We start from the raw sequence: 27,908 nt of genomic DNA on the forward strand, positions 1-27,908 counted from the left end.
ATTTATGCACATATAGGAACCTGAATATGGCTTAATGTATGCAGGATAGGCTATATTCTGCATATACTTGCCATATATTGGCATAATATGTTAATATATTTAAAATAAAACCATAGCACCACCATTAGCCTTTTCATGTCACGCACCCCCTAGAAGGCACCACAAGGGGTGCACGGCACGCACCACAGTTTGGGAACCACTGATCTAATGTGATCCTGGGCTCTACACACCCTCCGCCAACCTAGTCCCCATATATGGGGGAAATGGGGAGAGCAACGGACTTGAACTCATGCTTCCTTCATGCCTGAGTGTCCAAGTTGCTCCTTTACACCTGACAGGGGGGAGTTTCCCTAGTTGGACTTAGCGCGTCGAAGGAACACGTTATTCCAACCAGTTCCTTTCCCCTCCATCAGGCGCCCCGGCTGGCCAGGGGAAGGTAGTTTAGAGACCAGGATTACTGCATGTTTTTTGTGAGGGTACCTACTACCCTAGGGGACACGGGGAGAACATGCAAACTCCACACAGAAAGGCCCTTTCGCCAACCCCACCTCGGGTATGGGCACTGATGATGCGGAGGAGGAAACACGCCGCCAGCACCCACAGCGTCCCGAGCGGGAATCGAACCCAGGACCTTCTAGCTGTGAGGCACTACCAACTGTGCCACCGTGCCCCCTCAATGTTAATTTAACTCTGAGTGTGTACAAATGTACACTCTCTGAGTTACAGACCCATAAGGGTCCATTTGGTTCCTAACTATCATTTAGGTGGGGACCCCCTGGAACTCCCTCAAGGACCCCTGGGGGTCCCCGGACCCCACTTTGGGAACCACCGATCTAGTGAACAGCTAATATCGGGCACCGGTCGAGCATCGGTGTGAAACTTTGAGCATTGGTGTGAAACTTTGCACGCACACTCCCGGAAGCCCAAGGAAGAACCCCCACAGCCTGTTATAGTGCTACCATGAGGGCCATTATTGCAAAACAATATATCTTTATATCTTTTTGCTACTACTCCTATAGATGTTGTCCAAACCTCATGCAAATCAGTACCCATTATCTGTGTAGTCATGTGATCAAGACATGTCTGTCAGAGTTTTCATATTCATATTGCCTCTCTCTCCCTCCCTCCCTCTCTCCCTCCCTCCCTCCCCTCCCTCTCTCTCTCTCTCTCTCTCTCTCTCTCTCTCTCTCTCTCTCTCTCCATCTCTCATCTCTCTCTCTCTCTCTCTCTCTCTCTCTCCTCTCTCTCTCTCCTCTCTCTCTCTCTCTCTCTCTCTCTCTCTCTCTCTCTCTCCTCTCTCTCTCTCTCTCTCTCTCTCTCTCTCTCTCTCTCTCTCTCTCTCTCTCTCCATTTCTCTCTCAGATTAAGGTGTGGTTCAGCATAGAAGGAGAGAAGCAGCTGGTGTCTCTGGACTCCCTGACCATGTCTGTCTCCACAGTGAAGGACATGAGACAGAGCCTGGACCAGTTCATGGAGGAGTCTGTGGTAAATATATGCCCACACATGCAGTACCGTACTGTAGTAGTGTCATTGATGTTGGAAAAAGTACTCAAATGTTGTGAGCTTGTACGTAGATCGGCTATTTTCAGCATGCAACCAAGTTTAAAACCAGCCATTACAACACCACCAAGGCCCTCTAAAATTAATTTTAGTCGACCAAATCAACTGTAGATTTAGTCAACTAAAACTAGACTAACACTAGTAAAACATTCCAGATGACTAAAACTAAATTAAATTGTATTCAAAAGACTGTGACTAAAAACTAAATCCAAAATGTCTGTCCAAATCAACACTATCCATCTCTCCCTATGCCTCCACAGCACCAGCAGAGGATTGGACTTCAGCTGGTGAAAGAGTCTCCAGAGTCACTCCCCAGTTCAGCCCTGCTGGACTTTAAACAGCACCTGGGCACCATCCTGGGCCAGGTGGAGAGGCGGAAAGCCCAGCTGGACATCCTCAGCAATCTATATGTGTTCTACGACTCGGTATGTGTATCCATAGCCTGCATGGGTTCCAGCCTGCTTTGCTGCGTTCAGTGATTTGTTTTGTCACTTCGCTACTCAGTCTGGACAGGGTCCTATCTATCTCCAAGGTAGGCGGCATCGACCCGTGGCTTGTGGCTTCTGACTGCAACGAACGTGTCATTCACTAAACACAGACGTCAGTTTTTTTGTACTACTGAATCTGGGCTACTGAATCAAATGAGTGTTTACTTTTTACCGTAGGTTTTACTCTCGAGTCTCGAACTGGCGCTATTTTTTTCAACAGTGAGAAAAGCATGGACCGAGTGGCGCTGGCTGATGACGTAACAACGTGGCTACGTAACAACGTGGCTACGTAACAGGTGACGTTATGAAATGCGAGTCTTCTGCCTGCTGGCCAGACTAAGTAGCGAAGTGACAAAACAAAACACGGAATGCAGCGAAGCAGGCTGGAACCCACTGGCTAATGTAACCAGTTGAGGCTACACAACCTCAGGAGGGAGGGTGGCTAATAGAGCCGGCCTTCTTACTCAGGGGATAAATTAAATCTTCAGGTCAATCAAAAAAGGTCTCAATGGAAGAGCAGGGTGACAAAATAAAACCACCCAATTGTATAAGTTATATTGCATTAACACACTCTACCATACAGATTGGACAAAATTACATACATTAAATTTTATTTATTTGTATTTTTTTTTAACAAGGCTTTACAAAAAATGATAGCTTACTGAAACTTATTGTGTTTTTTTTTTTCGATGGCAGCCAGCAATATGAAGACACCAACTGATGTGTGACGTGTTGCAAAAACAATGTTGAGCTGGCTTCAACTTTTCTTCGTGACCCCAATGACGCAGTGAAGTGTCAATCATGTTTTTGTTTCACCATTTCCACTCCCCAGCTCTCCCCCCACAATTCCTGCTCCGTTTCGTAAATGGAATAAAAAGCTCATTGTTGCTGTTAACCACTTCCCTGTGCTATTTAACCCTATACCCTGTTGTGTGCTCACTGCTCAGTGTGCTCAGCAGCAGTGAAGCTGGCCGTGCTTGGTCACTTTGTAGTTTGGTCACCGCTCGTGTGAACGCAGCATCAGTAATACTTTGTCGCATGTGGACACGTGACAACAAAAATGACATATTGTCAACTGAACAAAAGTGTAGAAAAGTGTCTCGGCCATTTGTATAGGCCTATCATATTTTTTAAACAAATTGAAATCTTCCATGGCATCACTGGCAAAACATCTTTTCAGATGGTGCTCCTAAATATTATTATACATATAATATAAATATAATAATACAAAACACATTTTGAAGAGCCAAAAAACGTAACCGGATGTTGTTGTGTGTGCGCGCCATCGCTGTTTACACCATCACCTAGCGACCCAGTGCTAATGTAAGTAGCATTACTACATGATGATTGATCATAACAACTACAAAAGACCATAAGACGTAGCTCCACGCCAATGGCGGGTGCTCAGATTAATTAATAAGACGTAGATCTACGCCAAAAGCGGGGAATGGGTGTTGGGGCTCCTTGACGTGAACAGGTTTGAGAAGCACTGGTCTAAGCAGAGCTCCTGTCTCGTCCCACAAAGGTTTGAGAAGCACTGGTCTAAGGGTTACTGGTCTAAGGGTTACTGGTCTAAGGGTTACTGGTCTAAGCAGAGCTCCTGTCTCGTCCCACAAAGGTTTGAGAAGCACTGGTCTAAGGGTTACTGGCATAAGGGTTACTGGTCTAAGGGTTACTGGTCTAAGCAGAGCTCCTGTCTCGTCCCACATACAGGCCAGGCAGTGGATGCAGCACTGCCAGGATTACTTCCGCCAGCTGAACCTGGACAGCGACGGCGTCGGCCTCCTCCCGCCCGCCGTGGTGCGGATCCTCCGGGACTATCACGCCGAGGCCTCCAAGTTCTCCGCGGACAACTTCGGCACTCTCAACGAGAAGGTGCTGTCCCTGGACAGTCCCCGGCAGCTGCAGCAGTGGAACGCTCTGTGGCTCGAGTGTCAGCGGACCAAGCAGCAGCTGGAGGAGACGTTAGCCAAAGCGGCAGCAGCGGCGGAAGAAGAAGAAGAAGAAGGAGAAGGAGAAGTCTCCTCGGAGGAGCGTGCGGCGGACGAGCCGAGCGCTTGTGCGGAAAGGCGCGCCGCTAACGGAGTTTCCTCTTTACCTGACGTGGCTGCTTATACCGATGGGTAAGGCTGCACAATATATCGTTATCGTATCGTTATCGAGGTATGAACATATCACATTAATCACAATATCAGTATCGCAAAAAGGCAGCGGTATCGCAATATATCGATATATTGTCGATATATCGTCCTCTTCAAAAGCCAGCAACATTCATCTGTTTTAGCATGTGCCCCTCGGAAAATAAACCATCACTCCGTTTCTCCCTCTTTCATGCTCCTGTTGGTGTGTGTGTGTGTGTGTGTGTGTGTGTGTGTGTGTGTGTGTGTGTGTGTGTGTGTGTGTGTGTGTGTGTGTGTGTGTGTGTGTGTGTGTGTGTGTGTGTGGGGGGGGGGGGGGTTATGGGGGGAGGGGGTAGTAATATTGTATATCGTATCGATATCGCAATATTTGGCATACATAACCGAGATATGAAATCTTGTCCATATTGTTGCAGCCCTAACTGCCAGGACGGCGGCAAGCCGGACCCCGATGGCGACGGCCCGTTCCCCACGAGTCCCTCCGGCTCCGTCTCCTCCGCCTCCCACTTCCCCTTCCCTCCGTCGGACTGCGACGACGTCAGTAAGTTCCGACAGAGCCCGACGACGTCGCTGTTTGACGACACGGACAGCGACTGCACCGTGGACTCGGCCGTCACCTCGACGCACTCGGAGCCGGCCTACTCGTCGTCGTGCGGTGGCGCGGCACCACGGCACCACCACCGCAAGCAGCCACTGAAGAAGATCATGAAGAAGACCATGAGCTACGAGATGAGCCCGAGGGACGGCAGCCCCGGCGGCCATCATGGCTACACGGGCGTGTACATCAAGGGTCTGGAGGTCACCAACAACGTGTCGGCGGAGAAGAAGCTGCAAAGGCCTGACATCTTGAGCCCCGCCCTGGGGCGGAGCCGCAGCATGTCCACGCCCTGCAGGACGCACGGCAGACATGCCGACGGAGATGGCAACAAACAGAGCAGGTGGGGGGGCAGTGGTCATTTTGTTGACTAAGACTAGACTAAGACCAAACAATTTCAGATGACTAAAATAGGACTAAAGCTACAGTAAATGGGACTAAATCATAATTTGCTGTCAAAATGAACACTCAGACAGTTCAGTGCAGTTCAGTGCATGTGTGAACTGTGCCTTGGTTGGGCTCATTCAGTGAAGTAACTTGGTTTGGGTTCAACCCGCTTTTTAAAAGATTACCCAAATGTGAGAGATTGTGAGCATACGTACCACATAGACACAGACCTAGACAATGACGTTATGGGTTCATAGTCTGTCTGTCATTGTCTGTATCACATACTGTAGCATACCCTCTCTCTAACCTGTCTTTGAACTACAAATAACTAAGCAAAAAACGAAATAAAACAAAAAAACATAGAAATAATGCCACTCAAGTGACACTTTTCAAATTATACAAGAGGAGTGAATCCACACGGCTTAAGGATCAGTGCAATTATCATTGCTATTTTCCAACTGGTGGAGTTATCATTTTAACGCCCAGCCAGTGCCCACATTGTATAAATCATACATGATTGTTGGTCTTAAAATGAGGTGAGACTCTGGTGCAACACTATCTTACATACACAGACAGACAGAAGAGTCAAAAGCAATTGCGCTTTCGCCGCTTTATACTGCACCAGCTCTGACGTGGTCTAAAGTCTAGCACAGTCCTATTACCCTGCTATGTAGAGGAAATCGAAATACGAGAATGCACACTGGCTGGAGTGAAGTTGTGACAGTGCAGTGTGATTTATGAGTCATTACTGTAAAAAGCAAAAAGGTGACTATATTGAAGCAAAAAGATGACTAAAAGATGACTAAAGCTAAATGGTGTGTTACTCAAACGACTAAGACTAAATCATAATTTGCTGTCAAAATGAACACTGGTGGGGGTTGAGGACCCGCACCAGATTAGGGCCGTGCACGCTAAAACTGAACTTTAAAATGTCCCTGGGCCTTGGAGAAGACAGACCTGAGCACGCTCGCACGCACGCACGCACGCACACACGCACGGGTAATGTAAGCCACACTATAGGGCTATATCTTGCGCTACCCCTTAACCCTTATCCCTAAACTTATTTGCCATGCTCACAACGTGTAGATGTAGATCGGCTAGTTGGACTATTTTAAAGGGTGGCGCAAGATGGAGCCCATTATATATCTTCATTACAACATTGCATAATAATGTATTAATTAAAGGATTTCTTGGATCCGGGCCTTTGAATGTTCCACGACCCTTTTTAATTTTGATACCTTATTAATAGGGCTGCAAATAAGGATTATTTTCATTGTTTTTCTATCCATTTTTCGCCCGATTAGTAAAAGTACAATATTTGCCTATGAGATGTAGTGGAGTAGAAGTCAAAATATTGGAAATGGGAAAATACTCCAGTAAAGTATAAATACCTCAAAATTGTACTTAAGTGCAGCACCTAAGTAAACGTACTCGGTTACTTTTCACCACTGACAATATCTGTTTTCTTTCTGCCGCAGCGGCAAGGTCCAGCACATCATGGACGAGATGATCGCCACCGAGAGGGATTACGTGCGGTCACTCGGCTACATCGTGGAGCACTACTTCCCCGAGATGCAGCGGCCGGACCTGCCGCAGGACCTGCGGGGGAAGCGCGGCGTTATTTTCGGGAACGTGGAGAAGCTGGGCGACTTCCACAGCCGCCACTTCCTGAAGGAGCTGGAGGCGTGCGCGCACTCCCCGCTGTCCGTCAGCGGCTGCTTCTTGAGACACGTGAGTTCGCAGTGGTGGGGGAAAAGTATCAATACTGCAATGCAGGAATACCGGTACTCTGTATTAAAAGTCCAGTAATCAAAATGTACTTGAGTAAAAAGATGCAACAATAAAGTTTTACTCTTATGTACCTGTACACAAGATGTAACAATAAAGCACAACATTGCACTTGAGACGTACAATAGTTTGTAATTGTCAGGACAAGTCAGCTTGGTGTGTTCTTCTGGCACACCACAGAGACACACACACAGGCGTGTACTGCATTTCACAACTCACCAGTGGTGTAAAGTAAATAAGTAATTAAGTACTTTTACTCTCAATTGCTGTACTTAACCCATTCTGGGCGGGAACCCCTTTTGGTGTTCTAACTTCTAACCCTTCTGGACGGGAACCCTCTTGGGGTTCTGTACAGTATTCAAAAGATTTAAAAATGTGATGCTGCTATATAAATATTTTTTTTTCAGAAAACTTATCAGTATTTAGAAGGCATTTTTAGAATCGGCCTCAGTCCAAGTTACAACAATGTTGCGCCACTACAAATATTTTAGTTTAGAAATTATGTTGTTCCAGGGACCCCGCAGAAGCAAAGATTTGAGTTAAAAACGTTCGCTCTGGAAGAATATACAGTACATTCAAAGATTTGCACCACATTTTCACGATTTCTTTTTTTTAGATTTTGATTATTATTATCACAAAACCACCACTTCAGCCCTATATACATTTCTTTGCCACGGACACATTTGTCCGTGAACGGACATAATGATGAACCCTGGCTGGGAAACTAGCACGAGGAGAACCTCTCGTCAACCCACCATGCTGAACGCTTCACACTGTCAGTGGTGGAAAGTAACTAAGTACATTTAAGTACTGTACTTGAGTACAATTTTTAGGTACTTTTACTTTACTGGAGCTATTTAAAAACTTTGACTTCTACTCCACTACATTTCAGAGGCAAATATTGTACTTTTACTTTTATTATTTGAAAACTCATAGTTCGTTAGTTGTAGATTTTGATTATTATTACAAAACAACAACAACAAAACAAATGTCAGCCCTACATACATTTCGGCCATTTGAAAATAGCAGATCTACAAACTTACAATGCGCGGCGATGCCATGCATTGTGAGCTTGTAGATCTGCTATTTTCAAAAGATTTTAATACATTTGAAAACTTGAAACAGGTCATTCTGCATGATGAATACTTTTTACTTTTTGTACTTTCAGTACGTTTTGATGTAATCATTTTGTACTTTTACTCAAGTAAATTCTGGACATTTAATTGTAACGGAGTAGTTAGTTCCACATTGCTGTATTGATACTTAAAAAATATGTGAGTACTTTTTTCCACCACTGCACAGTGTGTGACAGAGCATGCCCAAATGTGTGTACGTGTGTGTACGTGTACGTGTGTGTGTGTGTGTGTGTGTGTGTGTGTGTGTGTGTGTGTGTGTGTGTGTGTGTGTGTGCGTGCGCGTGTGCGTGCGTGCGTGCGTGCGTGTGTGCGTGCATGCTTGCGTGCGTGCGTGTGTGCGTTTTACTGTAGTCTGTGTTGTAACTTGTTATTCTTGTGTGCAGGAGGATCAGTTTGGAATGTATGCTCTGTACAGCAAGAATAAGCCGCAGTCGGATGCCCTGCTCAGCAGCCATGGGAACGAGTTCTTTAAGGTGCGTCTGCATGTGAAATGGCTCCGCTTATCTCTCCCATAGCTGGAACAGCAAATGCAATCCGTGTGAAATGCAGAATAAATTAATCACTGGCACGTAGCAAAACCAGTAAATATTTAATAAATGTATAAATAATTTGAATACATTGTACCCCTGTCCATCTCTCTCTCCTCCACTCTGCTGTCTGATTGGCCAGACATGTGTTTTGTGTCACATGTCGATCATTCATCTACCACCTCTTTCCTGTCGTAATGTCTGTTTTATTGAATTTCTTTCTTGTGTGTAAACAAACATGCATGAAAAAGAAAAGACTATAGGACATTACATACAAACCAAACATACAAATACATCCAAAATTCAAAATAGATAGTTTTGTGTGACGCTGCAGACTGTGTAAAGTATCCATTTTGAATTTGAATCCGGTGTAGTATAATCAAGTAGGGCATTCATTTACGGAAGAAAACCCCACAAAAAGTTAAAATATGGAGATAAGCGGTTTCTGCCGCACAGCAACAAATTGATAGAATACTTGCTATGAAATATATTCGCAGCTCAGCTACTAATATAAATCCTCTCTCTCTCCCCTCCAGAACAAGCAGCTGGAGCTGGGAGACAAGATGGACGTGGCGTCCTACCTGCTGAAGCCCATCCAGAGGATGAGTAAGTACGCGCTGCTGCTGAAGGACCTCATCAAGGAGTGCAGCCAATCACAGGAGCAGGAGCTCAGTGACCTCCGCACCGCCGAGGAGATGGTCAAGTTTCAGCTTCGCCATGGCAACGACCTGCTGGCCATGGACGCCATCCAGGGCTGTGATGTATGTACAGTAGGGCACGTGGGCACGCACGCACTAGGGCTCATGGGGCGGTATGGGGTTTATGTTACCGCGGTAATCACCCTCCCCCTTACCGACGGTATTGTGGTAATTATCGTTTAAAAATATTTTTTTTCGGGGTTCAATTCCCGCTGGGGACGCTGTGGGTGCTGGCGGCGTGTTCTCTCCTCCGCGTCATCAATGCCCATACCCGAGGCAGGGTTGGCGAAAGGGCCTTTCTGTGTGGAGTTTACATGTTCTCCCCGTGTACCCTCACAAAAAACATGCAGTAATCCTGGTCTCCAAACTGCCTCCCCCTGGCCAGCCGGGGTGCCTGATGGAGGGGAAAGGAACTGGTTGGAATAACGTGTTCCTTTCACACGCTAGGGAACCAGGGAAACTCCCCCCAAGGAACAACTGCATGAAGGAAGCATGAGTTCAAGTCCGTTGCTCTCCCCAGGTTGGCAGAGGGTGTGTAGAGCCCAGGATCACATTAGATAATTGACACAGGGGTGAAAAATGGGTTACAAAATCGTGGGATAAAAAATATAAAAGATATAAATACATTTGAACTCATTCCCATGCCATCTGCATTCAACTCGGTGACACTGAGTGCACGGCACGGCCATCACCACTGAAACTACTGTACCACATCATCAACTTGTGTGGTTCTCAAACTGTTACGGCAACTCTTTTTTTTGCCATCTATGTACATATTCGTACCCCCCGCCTATGGGACGTTATCTGCCAGCAATGTACATATCCTTTAGTTTACACCATATATGAAGCGGTTGAGCCGAAAATCAGCTTTTAACATTGGTTAAACAACGCCTCCGTCACCCCCAGCACCAGGATCTTTGCACACGGCCCCCCCATTTACCAAAGTAGGATTTTCAATGCCTTGAACTTCAACTCTCTTCAACTCTGAAAATACGAGCACTGTCCTTGGTGATCGTCATCCATACGAGGTTTAGATGTCATTTGTGATTTTGTGTCGAGTCCCAACATGTTAACTTTCTGCCGAAAGATAAACAGCGTGAGCTAACGCTAATAATAGCCGATCGTTACAATGGTGGTCTCCACTCCAGGCTGGGAACCCGGAAATGAAGATTTGAGAACCATGGTGTTCTGACAAAGAAGGACTTTAATAGAGGAATAATTCTAGTGGGCTGCAGTGGCTCAGGGGTAGAATGGCGGCAGAGTGGTCGGATGGCAACTGTGAGGTTCCCTGTTCGATCCCGGGCTGTCGAAGTGTCCTTGAGCAAGACTATGAACCCCTAATTGCTGCCGATGAGCAGGTTGGTTTCCTCCGCCATCGGTGTATGAATGGGTGAATGTAATGCACAATATATGTATCCAGCTTTGCATAAAGCGCTATATAAATCCACCATTTATTTTCCTTTTTTTTTTTTATAATGTATCTGTTCCTTACTTGATTGACAACACAAAATTATGGTGTCAGTTTAAAAGTGATTGCGTCCCCCTAGGGAACAGTTATTATCCTCCCAAAAGGCTGAATGTCATGTAGGATTGCTATGGCATGTCTCTGCGCAATGACAAGAAGGCAATCATCGCGTGTTGTATGTGTTGTACAGTTGAGGGTCAGGCCATTGTTCTCTCTGACGCATGCATGCGCCCCTCGTTTCCTCCCCAGGTGAACCTGAAAGAGCAGGGTCAACTCCGCTGTCAGGATGAGTTCATTGTCTGGTGTGGCCGCAGGAAATACCTTCGTCACGTCTTCTTGTTTGAAGACCTCATCCTCTTCAGCAAGACCAAAAAGATCGAGGGAGGATATGACTTCTACATCTACAAACAGTCTTACAAGGTGTGAATGTTGGTATAAACAAAAGAGGTTCCTGTTTTATGTCCTCTTTTCTGCACGCTGAATGATCGTTTTCTCAAACAGAACGCAACCATTTGTGTATTTGAAGTACATTTTCTCTCCTCAGACGGCAGAGATAGGTATGACAGAGAACGTGGGCGACAGCGGCCTGCGTTTTGAGATCTGGTTCCGTCGGAGGAAGTCTCAGGACACGTTCATCCTCCAGGCCAGTTCTGCGGAGGTGAAGGCCGTGTGGACCGCCATTATTGGAAAGATCCTCTGGAGGCAGGCGCTCAGAAACAGGGGTGAGAAACGTCTTCAGTTCCTACTGCACATTGGAATGTTAGTTTTACTGTGATTTCTTTGACAGTAATCATGATCATTGATCATGGTCAGATTCAATTTAGCAGCCAAGTACATTTGCCCATGCAAGGACTTTGACTTGGATGGCTGCTTACAGTTTACAAGGAATGAAGAATTAAAATAAAGTTATTTTTATCCCCTTTTTATCCCAAATGTAGTCGTTATGCCAATTCATTTGGTGGATTCGAACCCACAACCTCCGTGGTGGTGGTGGGTAGGGACTATACCACTGTGCCACCCGAGTGCCTGTCATCCCTGTTTTCTAATCGATTCAACGCTAAACCTTTTTTTCACATCAGAAACTACAGTTGGATCTTGTGTATTTTACTGGCCTCGGTGCATTAAAGCAGTAGTTAACTACAGTTGGATCTTGTGTATATTACTAGCCTCGGTGCATTAAAGCAGTAGTTAACTACAGTTGGATGTTGTGTATTTTACTGGCCTCGGTGCATTAAAGCAGTAGTTAACTACAATTGGATCTTGTGTATTTTACTAGCCTCGGTGCATTAAAGCAGTAGTTAACTACAGTTGGATCTTGTGTATTTTACTGGCCTCGGTGCATTAAAGCAGTAGTTAACTACAGTTGGATGTTGTGTATTTTACTGGCCTCGGTGCATTAAAGCAGTAGTTAACTACAGTTGGATCTTGTGTATTTTACTGGCCTCGGTGCATTAAAGCAGTAGTTAACTACAGTTGGATCTTGTGTATTTTACTGGCCTCGGTGCATTAAAGCAGTAGTTAACTACAATTGGATCTTGTGTATTTTACTGGCCTCGGTGCATTAAAGCAGTAGTTAACTACAGTTGGATCTTGTGTATTTTACTGGCCTCGGTGCATTAAAGCAGTAGTTAACTACAGTTGGATCTTGTGTATTTTACTGGCCTCGGTGCATTAAAGCAGTAGTTAACTACAATTGGATCTTGTGTATTTTACTGGCCTCGGTGCATTAAAGCAGTAGTTAACTACAGTTGGATCTTGTGTATTTTACTGGCCTCGGTGCATTAAAGCAGTAGTTAACTACAGTTGGATGTTGTGTATTTTACTAGCCTCGGTGCATTAAAGCAGTAGTTAACTACAGTTGGATGTTGTGTATTTTACTGGCCTCGGTGCATTAAAGCAGTAGTTAACTACAGTTGGATCTTGTGTATTTTACTGGCCTCGGTGCATTAAAGCAGTAGTTAACTACAGTTGGATGTTGTGTATTTTACTAGCCTCGGTGCATTAAAGCAGTAGTTAACTACAGTTGGATGGTGTGTATTTTACTAGCCTCGGTGCATTAAAGCAGTAGTTAACTACAGTTGGATGGTGTGTATTTTACTAGCCTCGGTGCATTAAAGCAGTAGTTAACTACAGTTGGATCTTGTGTATTTTACTGGCCTCGGTGCATTAAAGCAGTAGTTAACTACAGTTGGATGTTGTGTATTTTACTAGCCTCGGTGCATTAAAGCAGTAGTTAACTACAGTTGGATGGTGTGTATTTTACTAGCCTCGGTGCATTAAAGCAGTAGTTAACTACAGTTGGATGGTGTGTATTTTACTAGCCTCGGTGCATTAAAGCAGTAGTTAACTACAGTTGGATGGTGTGTATTTTACTAGCCTCGGTGCATTAAAGCAGTAGTTAACTACAGTTGGATCTTGTGTATTTTACTGGCCTCGGTGCATTAAAGCAGTAGTTAACTACAGTTGGATCTTGTGTATTTTACTAGCCTCAGTGCATTAAAGCAGTAGTTAACTACAGTTGGATGTTGTGTATTTTACTAGCCTCGGTGCATTAAAGCAGTAGTTAACTACAGTTGGATGTTGTGTATTTTACTAGCCTCGGTGCATTAAAGCAGTAGTTAACTACAGTTGGATGTTGTGTATTTTACTGGCCTCGGTGCATTAAAGCAGTAGTTAACTACAGTTGGATGTTGTGTATTTTACTAGCCTCGGTGCATTAAAGCAGTAGTTAACTACAGTTGGATCTTGTGTATTTTACTGGCCTCGGTGCATTAAAGCAGTAGTTAACTACAGTTGGATGGTGTGTATTTTACTGGCCTCGGTGCATTAAAGCAGTAGTTAACTACAGTTGGATCTTGTGTATTTTACTAGCCTCGGTGCATTAAAGCAGTAGTTAACTACAGTTGGATGGTGTGTATTTTACTAGCCTCGGTGCATTAAAGCAGTAGTTAACTACAGTTGGATGTTGTGTATTTTACTAGCCTCGGTGCATTAAAGCAGTAGTTAACTACAGTTGGATGTTGTGTATTTTACTGGCCTCGGTGCATTAAAGCAGTAGTTAACTACAGTTGGATGTTGTGTATTTTACTAGCCTCAGTGCATTAAAGCAGTAGTTGACTACAGTTGGATCTTGTGTATTTTACTGGCCTCGGTGCATTAAAGCAGTAGTTAACTACAGTTGGATCTTGTGTATTTTACTAGCCTCGGTGCATTAAAGCAGTAGTTAACTACAGTTGGATCTTGTGTATTTTACTAGCCTCGGTGCATTAAAGCAGTAGTTAACTACAGTTGGATCTTGTGTATTTTACTGGCCTCGGTGCATTAAAGCAGTAGTTAACTACAGTTGGATGTTGTGTATTTTACTGGCCTCGGTGCATTAAAGCAGTAGTTAACTACAGTTGGATGTTGTGTATTTTACTGGCCTCGGTGCATTAAAGCAGTAGTTAACTACAGTTGGATCTTGTGTATTTTACTGGCCTCGGTGCATTAAAGCAGTAGTTAACTACAGTTGGATCTTGTGTATTTTACTGGCCTCGGTGCATTAAAGCAGTAGTTAACTACAGTTGGATCTTGTGTATTTTACTAGCCTCGGTGCATTAAAGCAGTAGTTAACTACAGTTGGATGTTGTGTATTTTACTAGCCTCGGTGCATTAAAGCAGTAGTTAACTACAGTTGGATGTTGTGTATTTTACTGGCCTCGGTGCATTAAAGCAGTAGTTAACTACAGTTGGATCTTGTGTATTTTACTGGCCTCGGTGCATTAAAGCAGTAGTTAACTACAGTTGGATGTTGTGTATTTTACTGGCCTCGGTGCATTAAAGCAGTAGTTAACTACAGTTGGATCTTGTGTATTTTACGGGCCTCGGTGCATTAAAGCAGTAGTTAACTACAGTTGGATCTTGTGTATTTTACTAGCCTCGGTGCATTAAAGCAGTAGTTAACTACAGTTGGATGTTGTGTATTTTACTGGCCTCGGTGCATTAAAGCAGTAGTTAACTAGAAAAAGTGCCCTTCCGGGCACAGGTCTCCACCAGGAGGATAGGAGTGTGTGTGATGTTTGGCAAAATGTTTAGGAGGATGTTTTTTTTAATTTGTTTTTGCAACAATTTTCTTCATTTTGTTGAGGAAATGCAGAGCCAGATCACTCATAGCATCTCTGAGGATAGAATTCTGGATGAGCAGGACATGTGCAGCATTTTGTACAAAACGGGCCACTCCTGAAAACTTTGGAAGGCAATCTTAGCCAATCAGTGTACAATCTGAGAAATCCAACAGACTCGTCTTGATCACATGACTACAGAGATCATGTGTACCGATTGCCATTTCTTCATACGCCTTTGATGGCAATTGGATGATTTGAGGCATGTTGTTCCAAAAATGTGTTTTGCAAAAATCAACCTGTTGGTGGCGCTATAACAGGCCAATGTGAAAAGGGTGGGATATATTCCTCAGCCTAGTAAGAAAATGTGTGAAAGATTTCACGTAAATTGCATGCTGCGTTCATGATTTGAGGCTATTGTTCAAAACGGGGCAATCTTGCAAACTGTGAAAGCCAATTATAGCCAATTAGGATGGAATATGAAATATCAGACAGATCCGACTTGAGCACATGACCATAGAGATACTGTGTAACGATTTGTGAGATTTTTGGACAGAATCTGGAGGAGTAATATCAAAAAATGTGTTTTACAAAAGTCGGCCTCCTGGTGGCGCTATAAAAGGCAGATGCAGAAAATGCAGGTCAAAGGTTTGTCCTTGGCCTCTAGGGAGTGTGCATGCAACGTTTCACGCAGATCGGTGCAGTTTTAGGTAAAACATGTGAAAAGCTGCCTCATGGTGGCGCTATAACAGGCCGTTCTGGAAAATGTGGGGCAGAGGTTCATCGTTGGCATCCAGGGAGTGTGTGTGCAAAGTTTGGCATCGGCCGGGTTAACGGTGCCGGAGATTAGCTGTACACAGACGGACGGAAGGAAGGACGGACGGACGGACACACACACACACACGGACGGACGGACACACACACACACGGACGGAGTGCAAAACATACTCTCTCCCCATGCCTTCGGCCTGGTGGAGACAACTGCAGTTGGATCTTGTGTATTTTACTGGCCTCGGTGCATTAAAGCAGTAGTTAACTACAGTTGGATCTTGTGTATTTTACTAGCCTCGGTGCATTAAAGCAGTAGTTAACTAGAAAAAGTGCCCTTCCGGGCACAGGTCTCCACCAGGAGGATAGGAGTGTGTGTGAATGTTTGGCAAAATGTTTAGGAGGATGTTTTTTTTTATTTTTTTGATGATTTGAGGCATTTTGTTCCAAAAATGTGTTTTGCAAAAATCAACCTGTTGGTGGCGCTATAACAGGCCAATGTGAAAAGGGTGGGATATATTCCTCAGCCTAGTAAGAAAAAGTGTGAAAGATTTCACGTAAATTGCATGCTGCGTTCATGATTTGAGGCTATTGTTCAAAACGGGGCAATCTTGCAAACTGTGAAAGCCAATTATAGCCAATGAGGATGGAATATGAAATATCGGACAGATCCGACTTGAGCACATGACCATAGAGATACTGTGTAACGATTTGTGAGATTTTTGGACAGAATCTGGAGGAGTAATATCAAAAAATGTGTTTTACAAAAGTCGGCCTCCTGGTGGCGCTATAAAAGGCAGATGCGGAAAATGCAGGTCAAAGGTTTGTCCTTGGCCTCTAGGGAGTGTGCATGCAACGTTTCACGCAGATCGGTGCAGTTGTAGGTAAAGAATGTGAAAAGCTGCCTCATGGTGGCGCTATAACTGGCCGTTCTGGAAAATGTGGGGCAGAGGTTCATCGTTGGCATCCAGGGAGTGTGTGTGCAAAGTTTGGCATCGGCCGGATTAACGGTGCCGGAGATTAGCTGTACACAGACGGACGGAAGGAAGGACGGACGGACACACACACGGACGGACGGACACACGGACGGAGTGCAAAACATACTCTCTCCCCATGCCTTCGGCCTGGTGGAGACAATAACTACAGTTGGATGTTGTGTATTTTACTGGCCTCGGTGCATTAAAGCAGTAGTTAACTACAGTTGGGTCTTGTGTATTTTACTGGCCTCGGTGCATTAAAGCAGTAGTTAACTACAGTTGGATCTTGTGTATTTTACTAGCCTCGGTGCATTAAAGCAGTAGTTAACTACAGTTGGATCTTGTGTATTTTACTGGCCTCGGTGCATTAAAGCAGTAGTTAACTACAGTTGGATCTTGTGTATTTTACTGGCCTCGGTGCATTAAAGCAGTAGTTAACTACAGTTGGATGTTGTGTATTTTACTGGCCTCGGTGCATTAAAGCAGTAGTTAACTACAGTTGGATCTTGTGTATTTTACTAGCCTCGGTGCATTAAAGCAGTAGTTAACTACAGTTGGATGTTGTGTATTTTACTGGCCTCGGTGCATTAAAGCAGTAGTTAACTACAGTTGGATGTTGTGTATTTTACTAGCCTCGGTGCATTAAAGCAGTAGTTAACTACAGTTGGATGTTGTGTATTTCGGTGCATTAAACAGTGGTCTACAATCTATCTATCAATCAATCAGAGACTGTTTTGCACCCTGACCGTCCGTCCGTCCGTCCGTATTTTTCATATTATTTCATATTGGCTTCCAAAGTTTGCCTGTCCGTTTGCCGTCCGTCATTCTGTCTGTTATCAGCTATCTCTGGCACCGTTGGCTTGCTTTCAGCAAAACTGTGCACACACACACTAACTGGATGCCAGGGCAGAACTCTGGCAACATGGGTCTGTTATAGCGCCACCAGGAGGTCGATTTTTGCAAAACATATTTTTGGACAGTACTCCTACAGATTTTTCGAAAAATTCATGAAAAAGTTGATACACATTACAAAATCTGCTGAAAGGTTGTGATTTTTTTTGTCTAAACCTTTTAATATCTTTAGGTTAATTAATGTCCGCGACGTGACCCAGTGTTTGAGAAACGGTGCACTAAAGGATACATGTGTTTCTAATACTACAGAGTTGCGCATGCAGGAGATGGTTTCCATGGGGATCGGTAGTAAACCCTTCATGGACATCAAGCCCAGCGATGCAGCCATCAGTGACAGAGCCATCGACTACATCATGAAGGGCTCGGGTAAGCCAGTGGTTCCCACACATTTTCATTGTCAAGGACCTCCAAATTGAAATATGCATTTGGCCACAGACGCCCATCTGAAAAATATATTGAAATATGTGTTTGACCACGGACGCCCATCTGAAAAATATATTGAAATATGTGTTTGACCACGGACGCCCATCTGAAAAATATATTGAAATATGTGTTTGACCACGGACCCCCATCTGAAAAATATATTGAAATATGTGTTTGACCACGGACCCCCATCTGAAAAATATATTGAAATATGTGTTTGGCCACCGATCCCCATCTGAAAAATATATTGAAATATGTGTTTGGCCACCGATCCCCATCTGAAAAATATATTGAAATATGTGTTTGACCACGGACCCCCATCTGAGAAATATATTGAAATATGTGTTTGGCCACGGACGCCCATCTGAAAAATATATTGAAATATGCATTTGGCCACGGACCCCCATCTGAAAAATATATTGAAATATGTGTTTGGCCACGGACCCCCATCTGAAAAATATATTGAAATATGTGTTTGGCCACGGACCCCCATCTGAAAAATATATTGAAATATGTGTTTGGCCACGGACGCCCATCTGAAAAATATATTGAAATATGTGTTTGGCCACCGATCCCCATCTGAAAAATATATTGAAATATGTGTTTGGCCACGGACCCCCATCTGAAAAATCAAGCCCCAACACCACCACTTTTACTGAAAAACATCCCTCCGTGTTCTGATAATTACTGTAGTGATCCTAAGACGGGGTGCCGGACATACGCCCGGTGTGTCAAGTTGCCAGTCCAGGCCTCGTCATGACTTCATGGAGCAGCTGAAAACCTGTTCTCTAAACAGCTTAAGTGACTCTGATTGCCCCTTGTCTCGTGAGCCAGACTGTTGCCTCCCACAATTTTCAGATGCTTCCGTCATAGAGTCTGGAGCACAGAAACTCTGACAAAGATCAAGCGATAAAGCCTCCTCCCCAATTCCGTTTCGTCTTTACAGTCGCTCGGATTTGACCTTATATGAATCTAAATCATCTAAGCATATACTTGCTCGCTGCTTAGCAGAAAGGGAACGTTTTTAAATAAAATGTACTGTAAAGATATTTTAAAATAATTACATTTTCATTCCCCCCAATAATAATGTTATATCAATCAACCACACAGGAAGCCAGGGTGAGGGATGTAATGTTGGCTTCCGGTGTGATTGATCTTTTTCAGTTTCTTTTTTCATTTTTTCATGCTTTCCATTGTGAGGTGTTTGGCAGTTATGGAAAAAGTACTCAAATATTTTAAGTATCAATACTGCAATGTGGAAGTACTGTGTTACAAGTAAAAGTCTGGAATATTTGAGTAAAGGTATTGGCATAAAAAAAATACTTAAAGTACCAAAGTTAGTACTAATTATGCAGAATATCGCATTTCAAAATGTATAAACATCTTTTGAAAATGGCTGATCTGCAAGCTCACAATGCGTTGTGATGCGAGTCGCGACGCATTGTGAACTTGTAGATTGGCTATTTTCAAATGGCCGAAATGTATATACAGGTAGGGCTGACGACGGTTACTGTATGTTTTGTTAGAATACAAATCTACAAAGTAACTATAGGAACCAAAGTTTTCAAATGGAAAAGTGGAGTAAAAGTACAATTTTTGCCTCTGCGATTTGGTGAAGTAGAAGTAAGTATTGAAAATTGGAAATACTCCAGTAAAAAAAAATATTAAAAAAACTGTACTTGTAAGTAAATGCACTTCCACCACTGGGTTTTTAGGGATATACTAATGACGCTCTGACGTCTCTCTATTATATATTCTTATATATATTCCTCCCTGCTTCTTTGACACAGAGTGTCGAACCCGAGCGTCCATCGCCGTGTCCTCGTTCGACCACTCCTCCTCCTCCTCCGCCTCGTCGTTCAAGAGGCCGCACTCCACCATCTCCAACAGCAGCACGTCCTCCTCCAGCAGCCAGTCGTCTTCCTCGCTGCTGGGCTCGCTCAACCTCCACCTCTACTCCTCCTCGCCCTCCCACCCCCACCCTCACCCCCACCCCTACCCGGTGGCGGGCAGCGTGCCCTCCTTCGCCCACTGGCCCTACGACTGCATCGAGGAGGACGAGCTGGAGCAGGACGCTGGCGGCCAGCCTTCCATGAGTGAGTGACTAGAATGACCTCATACTCAAAAAACCTTTTTTGTTGTTTTTTTGTTTTGTTATTTCATTTCAACGACACCCTTGGTTGATGCAGGCTTTAGTTTCGACATACTATTGGTCCGACAACGACAACCTATCTCAAACCCTAACCTAACCATAACCGCAAGCACGGAGCAGCGCATGTTCGTCAACCTTAACGCATATTCGCCAACCTTAATCCGATCGTTTTCTGGTCCTATGGTATGTCGGATAAGCGTGTGCAGACTGCGCAGCCCTTTTGATGCACGTTTTAGGAATTTTGATTATTCCACACATTTACCACTTCAGATGTATATTCATTTCGGCCATCCGAAAATAGCCAATCTACAAGCTGCTATTTTCAAAAGTTTATACATACAGCATGAATACTTGCGATGGGACATTCTGCACAATGACTACTTTTACTTTTGGTACTTTAAGTACATTTTCATGCCAATATACGTTTGTACTTTTACTCAAGTACATTCTGCATTCCGAACTTTCACTTTTACGTCAGTGTAAGTTATTTGTCCCGTGTTAACTGTCCCGTCTATTACTCCAGACGCTTCTTTTCACAAGGAGTGTGATGCACACGGAGATCCATAATATCTCTCTCAGCCCCTGCTTTAAAATGTAGCCTCTAGCTCACACTTTACTTATATTTCTAAAGATGGATAACTGTAAACATTGCCACAGTTACAGAGACGTCCAGTGACAGTGTGACACTGTGTGACAGTTACAGAGACGTCCAGTGACAGTGTGACGGGGATGAGCGCCATGTCGGCTCCCGCTCTGGACGCCTACATCATCAACAACAACATCAACGATGACGAGCACCCCTCCCCCTCTTTCCTGTGCGACCCATCCCCTCCCTCCTCCTCCCACACCCCCACCACCTCCTCGTCCGCGGCCCCTCCTCCTCCCCTGTTCCAGGAGAACCAGGACCTCCAACCCCAAGGCACAAACTTCATCACGGCAGTAAGTATTGTAATTGTAATAGTGTAACAATAGTGTTATTTTAAACAACAGCGTTTCTCAATCGGGATCCATATTCAGGTTTGCGAACCCATTTTTATGGGTAGCGGGTAATGTCACCCTTTAATTTAAATGTTTACTACAAAACCTTTTTTATTATTATTTCAATAGATTAAAGTAAAAAAACAAAATCTGAAATGAAAAATTAAGAAATTTTTAAAAATCTACAAGCTCGCATTGCGAAGGGTTGTGAGCCTGTAGGCCTACTCTGGTGAGCACATAGGTTGCATAGTATATTATACTATCACCACCTACAGCACTCCATATGAACTTTAATATATTATGCTTTTAAGCACTACTTTTTAAAAGGTAGCTTTTGTAGTTTTTATAGCATCTGGGTTTCCATGTATTGTGATTTTGGTCTTTTTAACCACTGCACAAAAGAAGTTTCTGAAATGAAGAATAAAGTACTAAAGAAGTTGAAGTACATCGGCTATTTTCACTATTAAATTGGGCTTAATTGGGCTGTCATGTCCAAAACCAGCTATAGGCAGTCAACTTTATTAACAGATTGTGGATTTTCAGTTAGTATTTTCTGGATAATTTGGGTTGATTTTACTCAAAGCACGTACAATAGTAGTAAAAGGTCAATATGTATATGAATAAATCAAAAGGATTTAGACATTCTCCAGCTTGCTGTTGATATTAGACATGCATTGATTTGAAAGTTTTAACCCGAACTTGTGAATCAATACTGCCCCCATCTGGCCGTGTCAGGTTACTAAACAGCCCCACCGAGTACAAGAGTACAACTTGTTTTTGTTGTCTTTCTTCAGACCATACAGCAGCATTGAATAATAATAATAATAATAATAATAATAAAGAGTGCAAAAAGGAGCAAAACATATATATAATAATATATAATAATATATATATATATATATATATATATATATATATATATATATATATATATATATATATATTAATATAATCTTGGTATATTATATTACACCAACAGCATTTTTTTCAGTACCTGCCACATTGCTTTTTATATAAACAACTTCATAGTATCTTCTATATCAGTGGTTCTCAACCTTTTCAGGCTGTGGACCCCCAAAATAATTTTATTCGAACTGGGGACCCTCCCCAGAGTTGACATATTAAATTTAGTTTGACTCGGTTCCACAGATACATATTGTGAAAATAGCAGATCTACAAGCCTCACGTAGATCAGCTACTTTCACAATGTTTTCTTATATATTATACAGTTTGGCCAATGCTTGACCAGTTTTTTTGTATAGTTTGTTGATTACTTTTGATGCAGGAATGATTTTTCATGCTTTTTCATATTAGAAGGTCAGGCTGAAGTGAAAAGTTTAAGTTGCTTGATTGAGTATTTGGAAGTTTGATATTCATTGTAGCTTCCCCGCCCCCTTCCTGAATCCTATACAAACCTATTGTAATTTGTAACTTCAACCTCCATTTTAACCATCTTAGATTAATCGAAAACCCTTTTTTCTGGTGGCTCTTACTAACCACCTAATACCTGAGGTGCCCGTGTTTTTTCGATTACTTTTTTTCATTTATTAAAAAATTCAAAACAAAATAATAGCCTTATTCTTTCCCTGATGCTTTTCATTATCCAAAACAATTATTAAAACAAAACAGTTACAATAAATAAATAAAAACCCCACATAATTATTAGGAGGGCAGTATGACCAGAAAAAAGGACCGGTGTTTTTGATAAATCCAACATGGTTAAAATGGAGTTTAATGAATCAAATAAATACTGAATTGAGCAACTTAAAAACTGTCCGGGATGTTCACAAAAGTCTGAGTTGATGATAAAATAGCCTCGGAAACCCAGACGTTTTTATTTATTTCCAGGGAGAACAAAAATGACCAAAGGTGTTTTTTAAAGTGCAATTTACCTTTAAAAGTCCTCAAATTGTCACTTCACTGTCATCTGGGGCTTCCCTGGTGGTCCCGACCAACAGGTTGAGAACCACTGTTCTATATACAGCCCCCTGGGTTGAAGGTGAGGCTATACCTTCTCACGCAGCACCGTTTTGTTGTTGTTTTCTGTAGAGCAAGACCTCTCATATAGCACTAGGCCTCTCCACAGTGGTCTGAATGAGAGCTCAGTAAGTAAAACGGTCTGGCCAGAGTTCATCTTGTGGTGTTCTGTTTGGTCACCAGCTTTGCTAACGACTGTGTGGAGCTATAGCTGCTGTTTATGACTTTGTGTGGCCTGACTCTACTAATCTGTGCTGAAAATGCATCTTTTGGTATCGCTGGCTGTGTGTATCTGTTGCCTGTTAACCTGTTGACTGTTTTAAAGCAGCGGTTCGCCCAAAACATGGCTTATTTTCTATCAGTTACACACCCCACGAAGCCTTGAAATCAAGTACTACTTGATTTGACCGGATCATCGGTCAATAGGAGACTCAGTAGGAGACTCCGCCGGTCATCAAATTGGCTTAGGAATGTGACAAAAACAAACAAACAAACAATCGATTGTAGATCGGCTATTTTTGGCAATTTTTTTTGTTGTAGATTGAAATAGAACACACCATCTACCAACTCAGGTCTGGTTTAAGTATAGAGGGTCTAAGTGGTTAAACTGAAGTGATATTGATACAATCCAAATATTATCAATTATTCTGCGGCACCCCTAGACTTGTGTCACAGCAACTTAGAAAAACCCTTTTTTAAAAATGCCTTTTAAGACAAATTTATATTAAAATAATGATGTGATAATTTGAAGAATGATTGTCGACTCTTTGTCGAAAGCGTAACGGAGTATAAAAGTATAATGATTTATACTTCATGATACATCGGTGTGCAACTAAGAATAAAGCAGGATTTAGGCTTTCCCCTCCTGATGGCTGGTTTTGTTTTGTGTAGCTTTTGGGTTTGTTGTCGTGTTTCCTGCTGGGTGTCAAGGAATCTCTTTACAGAAGGAACGGAAGCCGTTGACGTCATGGATACGCCATGACACTTTCATGGGCGCTTTCATGGGTGGCAAACCTCGCACTGGAAGTTCGATAAATACATGACAGTGAATGGAGCCGACTGGACCAGCTCGTGAACATTATTTTCTGAACAAAATGCGACCTTTGTCATATAATTGGCTTAGGAATATAAAAGATGACATCACAGGTTTTCTAATCACTTGCTTTTCGATGTGCACAGTACAATTTTATTGAGAATCTAAACAGCGGCAGGTATAGTTTTTGTCGTAGAGGTATCGCAAGATTTGGCTGCCAGACAGCAAACGGTGGACAGTCTTGCGATACTTGATAGGTTCAGAAATGTACTTTGTGCTCTTTAGATACCTCCATAAAATTACACATCGCACAAAGCAACAAAGCAGACAATAATGTGTTATATGTCTTCTGTTATTTTCTAGAAGTGATTAATTTACAAAGGTCTTTAGAAATAGTGTTTGTTCATGAGCTGGTAACCGGGCTCTCATTGACTGCAATGCATTCCACAAAACTTCCAGCAGTGCAGTTTGACTCCCATGGTCCAACGAATCTGCCGACTGAAATTGCATGATAGCGAAAATGACATCGGTGGCTTTACCTTCTTTTTCATATAGCTTGCTGGGTGTTACCTTCTTGTCTTATGTTTCTCTGTGCACAGCAGCCATATTGGAAAAGACTTTGGGCATACTTCTTACGTTCTTACTTCCTTCACAGGTGTTACTAATTATTCTAATGAAGGCTCTGTTCCATTTAGTGTAACACAGTGGTTTTCAAACATTTTAATTTCAGGGACCCAATCTGGTCAATCTGGTTCCATTTGGTTCCATCCTCTTAAAGGTCCAATGACACGCCCCGAAAATATCATTATGATACTGTACATCACGTTGTTTTAAAACAGTCTGAAAACACACACACGACGGGCCACACTGAGAACTCTAGTCATTTGGATGGCAGATTTGTGTTCGTACTGGCTAAATATGGCATTACAAATATTAATTTCTATTGAATATCTTCAGCAATTGAGTTGCTGTGTTGTTTTTGTTAAGGTAACTGTTGCATAATTGCACTCGAGTCCCAATCCCACGGTCTCCTCCAGCCCCCGTCTCCTAGTAATCTTCTCGGCTTGAGGTGCCGTGCCCCTGGCAGCCCCCCGGGACACCCAAACCCGTTGCGAGGCTGTGTGCGAGTGGAGGGGAGACATACAGGCAGGGAAATGTTGGGAGGAGCCGTATCAATACAGTAGGGATAAATACAATATGCCCCAGACTGCTGCGTGACGTCATCACAACATGTACTTGATGTACAGTATCATAATGATATTTCCGGGGCCTCTTTAAGAGTTACACAACTGTAAGGGGCCATTTGGAACCCGCTCAAGGAATCATGAGGGTCCCTGGACCCCACTTTGAGACACACTGGAGTCTTTCCAGTGAACATGCACAACATCAGCACCCTGACTCTATTTGACCAGAATGGAAGAGAGCCTTATCACTATCATTGGTAAGACCTGTGAAGGAACTAAGGAAGAGGCCCAATTTTCTTTCCAATATGGCTGCTGTGCATAGAACTTATTCCCTACATTCAAAATGGTTGTGCATGAATGGAGACCATGCATGGTACAATATAATGTTATAATATTTGTCTGATTGTGAAATGCTGATGATTATACATAGCAATCATTGCTATAATCATTGCTATGTTTCTTCATTAGCAGGGGTCTCTCCAGCTCGTTTAGTAACAGCCATTATTACAACTTTTATGACTGCGCTCAGCCGATCACATAAATACTTTGCATTGTCGCCCTTCGACTTCTCCGCGCATACAGGAAAGAAAACGCAGGTCTCATTGAAAATGAATTACTAGGTGCGTTAATCACTGCCCGTTTGAAAGGACTTTAATACGAACTGAATTAAGTGATCTTTTTGGGGTCCTCTCTCCTGATTGGATGAAGGCTGTTAATTTGTTTATCTGTTAATATTAAAGAGCTGGAGAGACTCTGGCAGTGGTTACTGAACACCCAACGATTTTTATCAGAATGTAACTTGTAAAAAAAAGAAGGAAGAAAATCACTACCACTTAATATGAATAACCGATGAGGATGTTGGATCATTATTCAGAAATTTGGTATCTCATTAATTAAGGCAGAATGTTTAAATACATATGATGTCACAAAAACAGTGGTCCAGGTCTACCTGCTCTCCTTTTTAAATGATTTATAATGTGTCTTTCCTTCTCTCTAGCTCTGAGGTCCTCAACATGAACATTTAACCCCCATAAGAAGAGGATGAGAGAATGCAGAAGAAGTAAGAAGAATCTAGACTCTAGAAGCTGAAATAGCATTCTTTGGGGAAATGAGACTCTCACAGCTGAGATTCCACTTACTGTAGGCTCGTCTTCACAGATGATACTCTTCACAGATGAGACTCTTCAAACTTTATACAAATGAGACTCCACAGCCCTCTTAAAACATCACGTCGTTTCATGGTCTATATGACTTTGATTGCTTAGTTCTGAACACTGTCACAATGGTACGTCATGGACTGTACATTTGTTTCTATTGACTAGACATTAAGCCATGTTTATATTGTAGATGAGATTTTTAATATGTATTTTACAGGGGAAAAGGTTTTTTGGATAGCATAAATCAGTCTATTATCTACTGTAGACAAAAGTACCAACAACATTATACTGTCTTTCTGTCTTGTACTGTTGCCAGTCTTGTAAACCTGTACAGAGTATTAAAATGTTGTAAACCATTTGTATTGGCTTCTTTTGCTGGGCTATATTTAAAGGGACCAAGGGCTCTATTTTCGTCCATGCTAAACCCCTTATCCCTAAAGTACTTTGCCTATTTTTTTTTTTTAACTATTTTGTAAACCTCACTGGTTGATCTCCTTGTCACTGGAGAGCATAGACAAGAAGATGACGAGTACTACAGGTTGGTGTGGAAGAGTTATGATGTATTGGGAGATGGATACTCAAAATGGAACTGCCGGGCAAGAGGAAAGGAGGAAGGCCGAAGAGGTGGTTTATGGATGTGGTGAGGACGCTGAGGACATGCCGGTGGCTGGAGGGACTGAGGAGGACGCCCAGCACAGGAATAGATTGATCTGTTGTGGCGACCCCAATGAACTGAAAGAAGAAGGATGTCCAAGGGCCATAAATTATGTAAATTGTCACCACTTGTGATGCGTGTGCTATGTTTTGCAACTTTTTGAGCACCTGTAGGCCTTCAGAAATGGGATTAATTTGTGCATAAAATAATTCCTTTCATTGGAACAGGGTATTTGCACTGGTCCGGTGGTCGGGCTGTAATAAATCATACTCCACTTTAAAAGTGAGTGAGGATCCTGAGTGACTAGAGCATGAACATCACTGTCTGTGTGATGAATTGATTGAAATGCAGCGCTGACAAAAGGACTTGGACCCAATGAAGCTCAAAGCCTGCTGAATTGTGACCTGTCAGCGGAGATTACCAGGGGGGAAGTGAAAAAGCCCCTTGGCAGCTGCAGAAAAAAATTTATTGTAAAAAAAAAAACATGGTATACCTAATGTATCCAAGGGGCATGGCATTAAGATTCGTGTAAAGAAGATCTGATGGCAAGTTTCAAGTTTCCATTTTTATTCATTTAAAGTGCAAAATCACACAAATGTCTCGATACACTTTACAACAGTGGTTCCCAAACTGGGGGATCCCCAGATGATTTTGTTTTCTGACTCAACAGAACAAACCAACATGCAGAATAAGTGTATACAGGGATTATATTCACACTTCTAAAATGAGGATTTAAGCACTTTTAAGACCAAATTGTCAAATATTACGCATGAAAATATATAGGAGGTCCGACAGACTGGATAAATATAT

The 27,908-nt window shown here is 42.9% G+C and overlaps 1 protein-coding gene across 4 annotated transcripts in view; it reads left to right on the forward strand.

Moving 5' to 3' along the window:
• Positions 1-26,858, forward strand: part of plekhg4b (pleckstrin homology domain containing, family G (with RhoGef domain) member 4B) — a 57,385-nt gene extending 30,527 nt beyond the window's left edge. The window contains exons 12-25 of one of the 4 annotated variants that reach the window (XM_079502804.1): positions 1,363-1,485; positions 1,821-1,985; positions 3,762-4,171; positions 4,603-5,124; positions 6,647-6,899; positions 8,476-8,565; positions 9,156-9,380; positions 11,032-11,202; positions 11,327-11,504; positions 17,789-17,905; positions 19,753-20,058; positions 20,812-21,053; positions 23,142-23,197; positions 26,284-26,858. In XM_079502804.1, coding sequence (XP_079358930.1) covers positions 1,363-1,485; positions 1,821-1,985; positions 3,762-4,171; positions 4,603-5,124; positions 6,647-6,899; positions 8,476-8,565; positions 9,156-9,380; positions 11,032-11,202; positions 11,327-11,504; positions 17,789-17,905; positions 19,753-20,058; positions 20,812-21,053; positions 23,142-23,186 — 2,847 coding nt within the window. In that variant the 3' untranslated portion in view covers positions 23,187-23,197; positions 26,284-26,858. Of the gene's footprint in view, positions 1-1,362; positions 1,486-1,820; positions 1,986-3,761; positions 4,172-4,602; positions 5,125-6,646; positions 6,900-8,475; positions 8,566-9,155; positions 9,381-11,031; positions 11,203-11,326; positions 11,505-17,788; positions 17,906-19,752; positions 20,059-20,771; positions 21,054-23,141; positions 23,198-26,283 lie in introns of those variants that run through there. The other 3 variants (XM_079502805.1, XM_079502806.1, XM_079502807.1) reach the window with 3 other exon arrangements.
• The last annotated feature ends 1,050 nt before the right edge of the window (positions 26,859-27,908 follow it).

The sequence above is a fragment of the Electrona antarctica genome (assembly GCF_951216825.1).
Source record: "Electrona antarctica genome assembly, chromosome: 6".
In the NCBI taxonomy this organism is placed as follows: domain Eukaryota; kingdom Metazoa; phylum Chordata; class Actinopteri; order Myctophiformes; family Myctophidae; genus Electrona; species Electrona antarctica.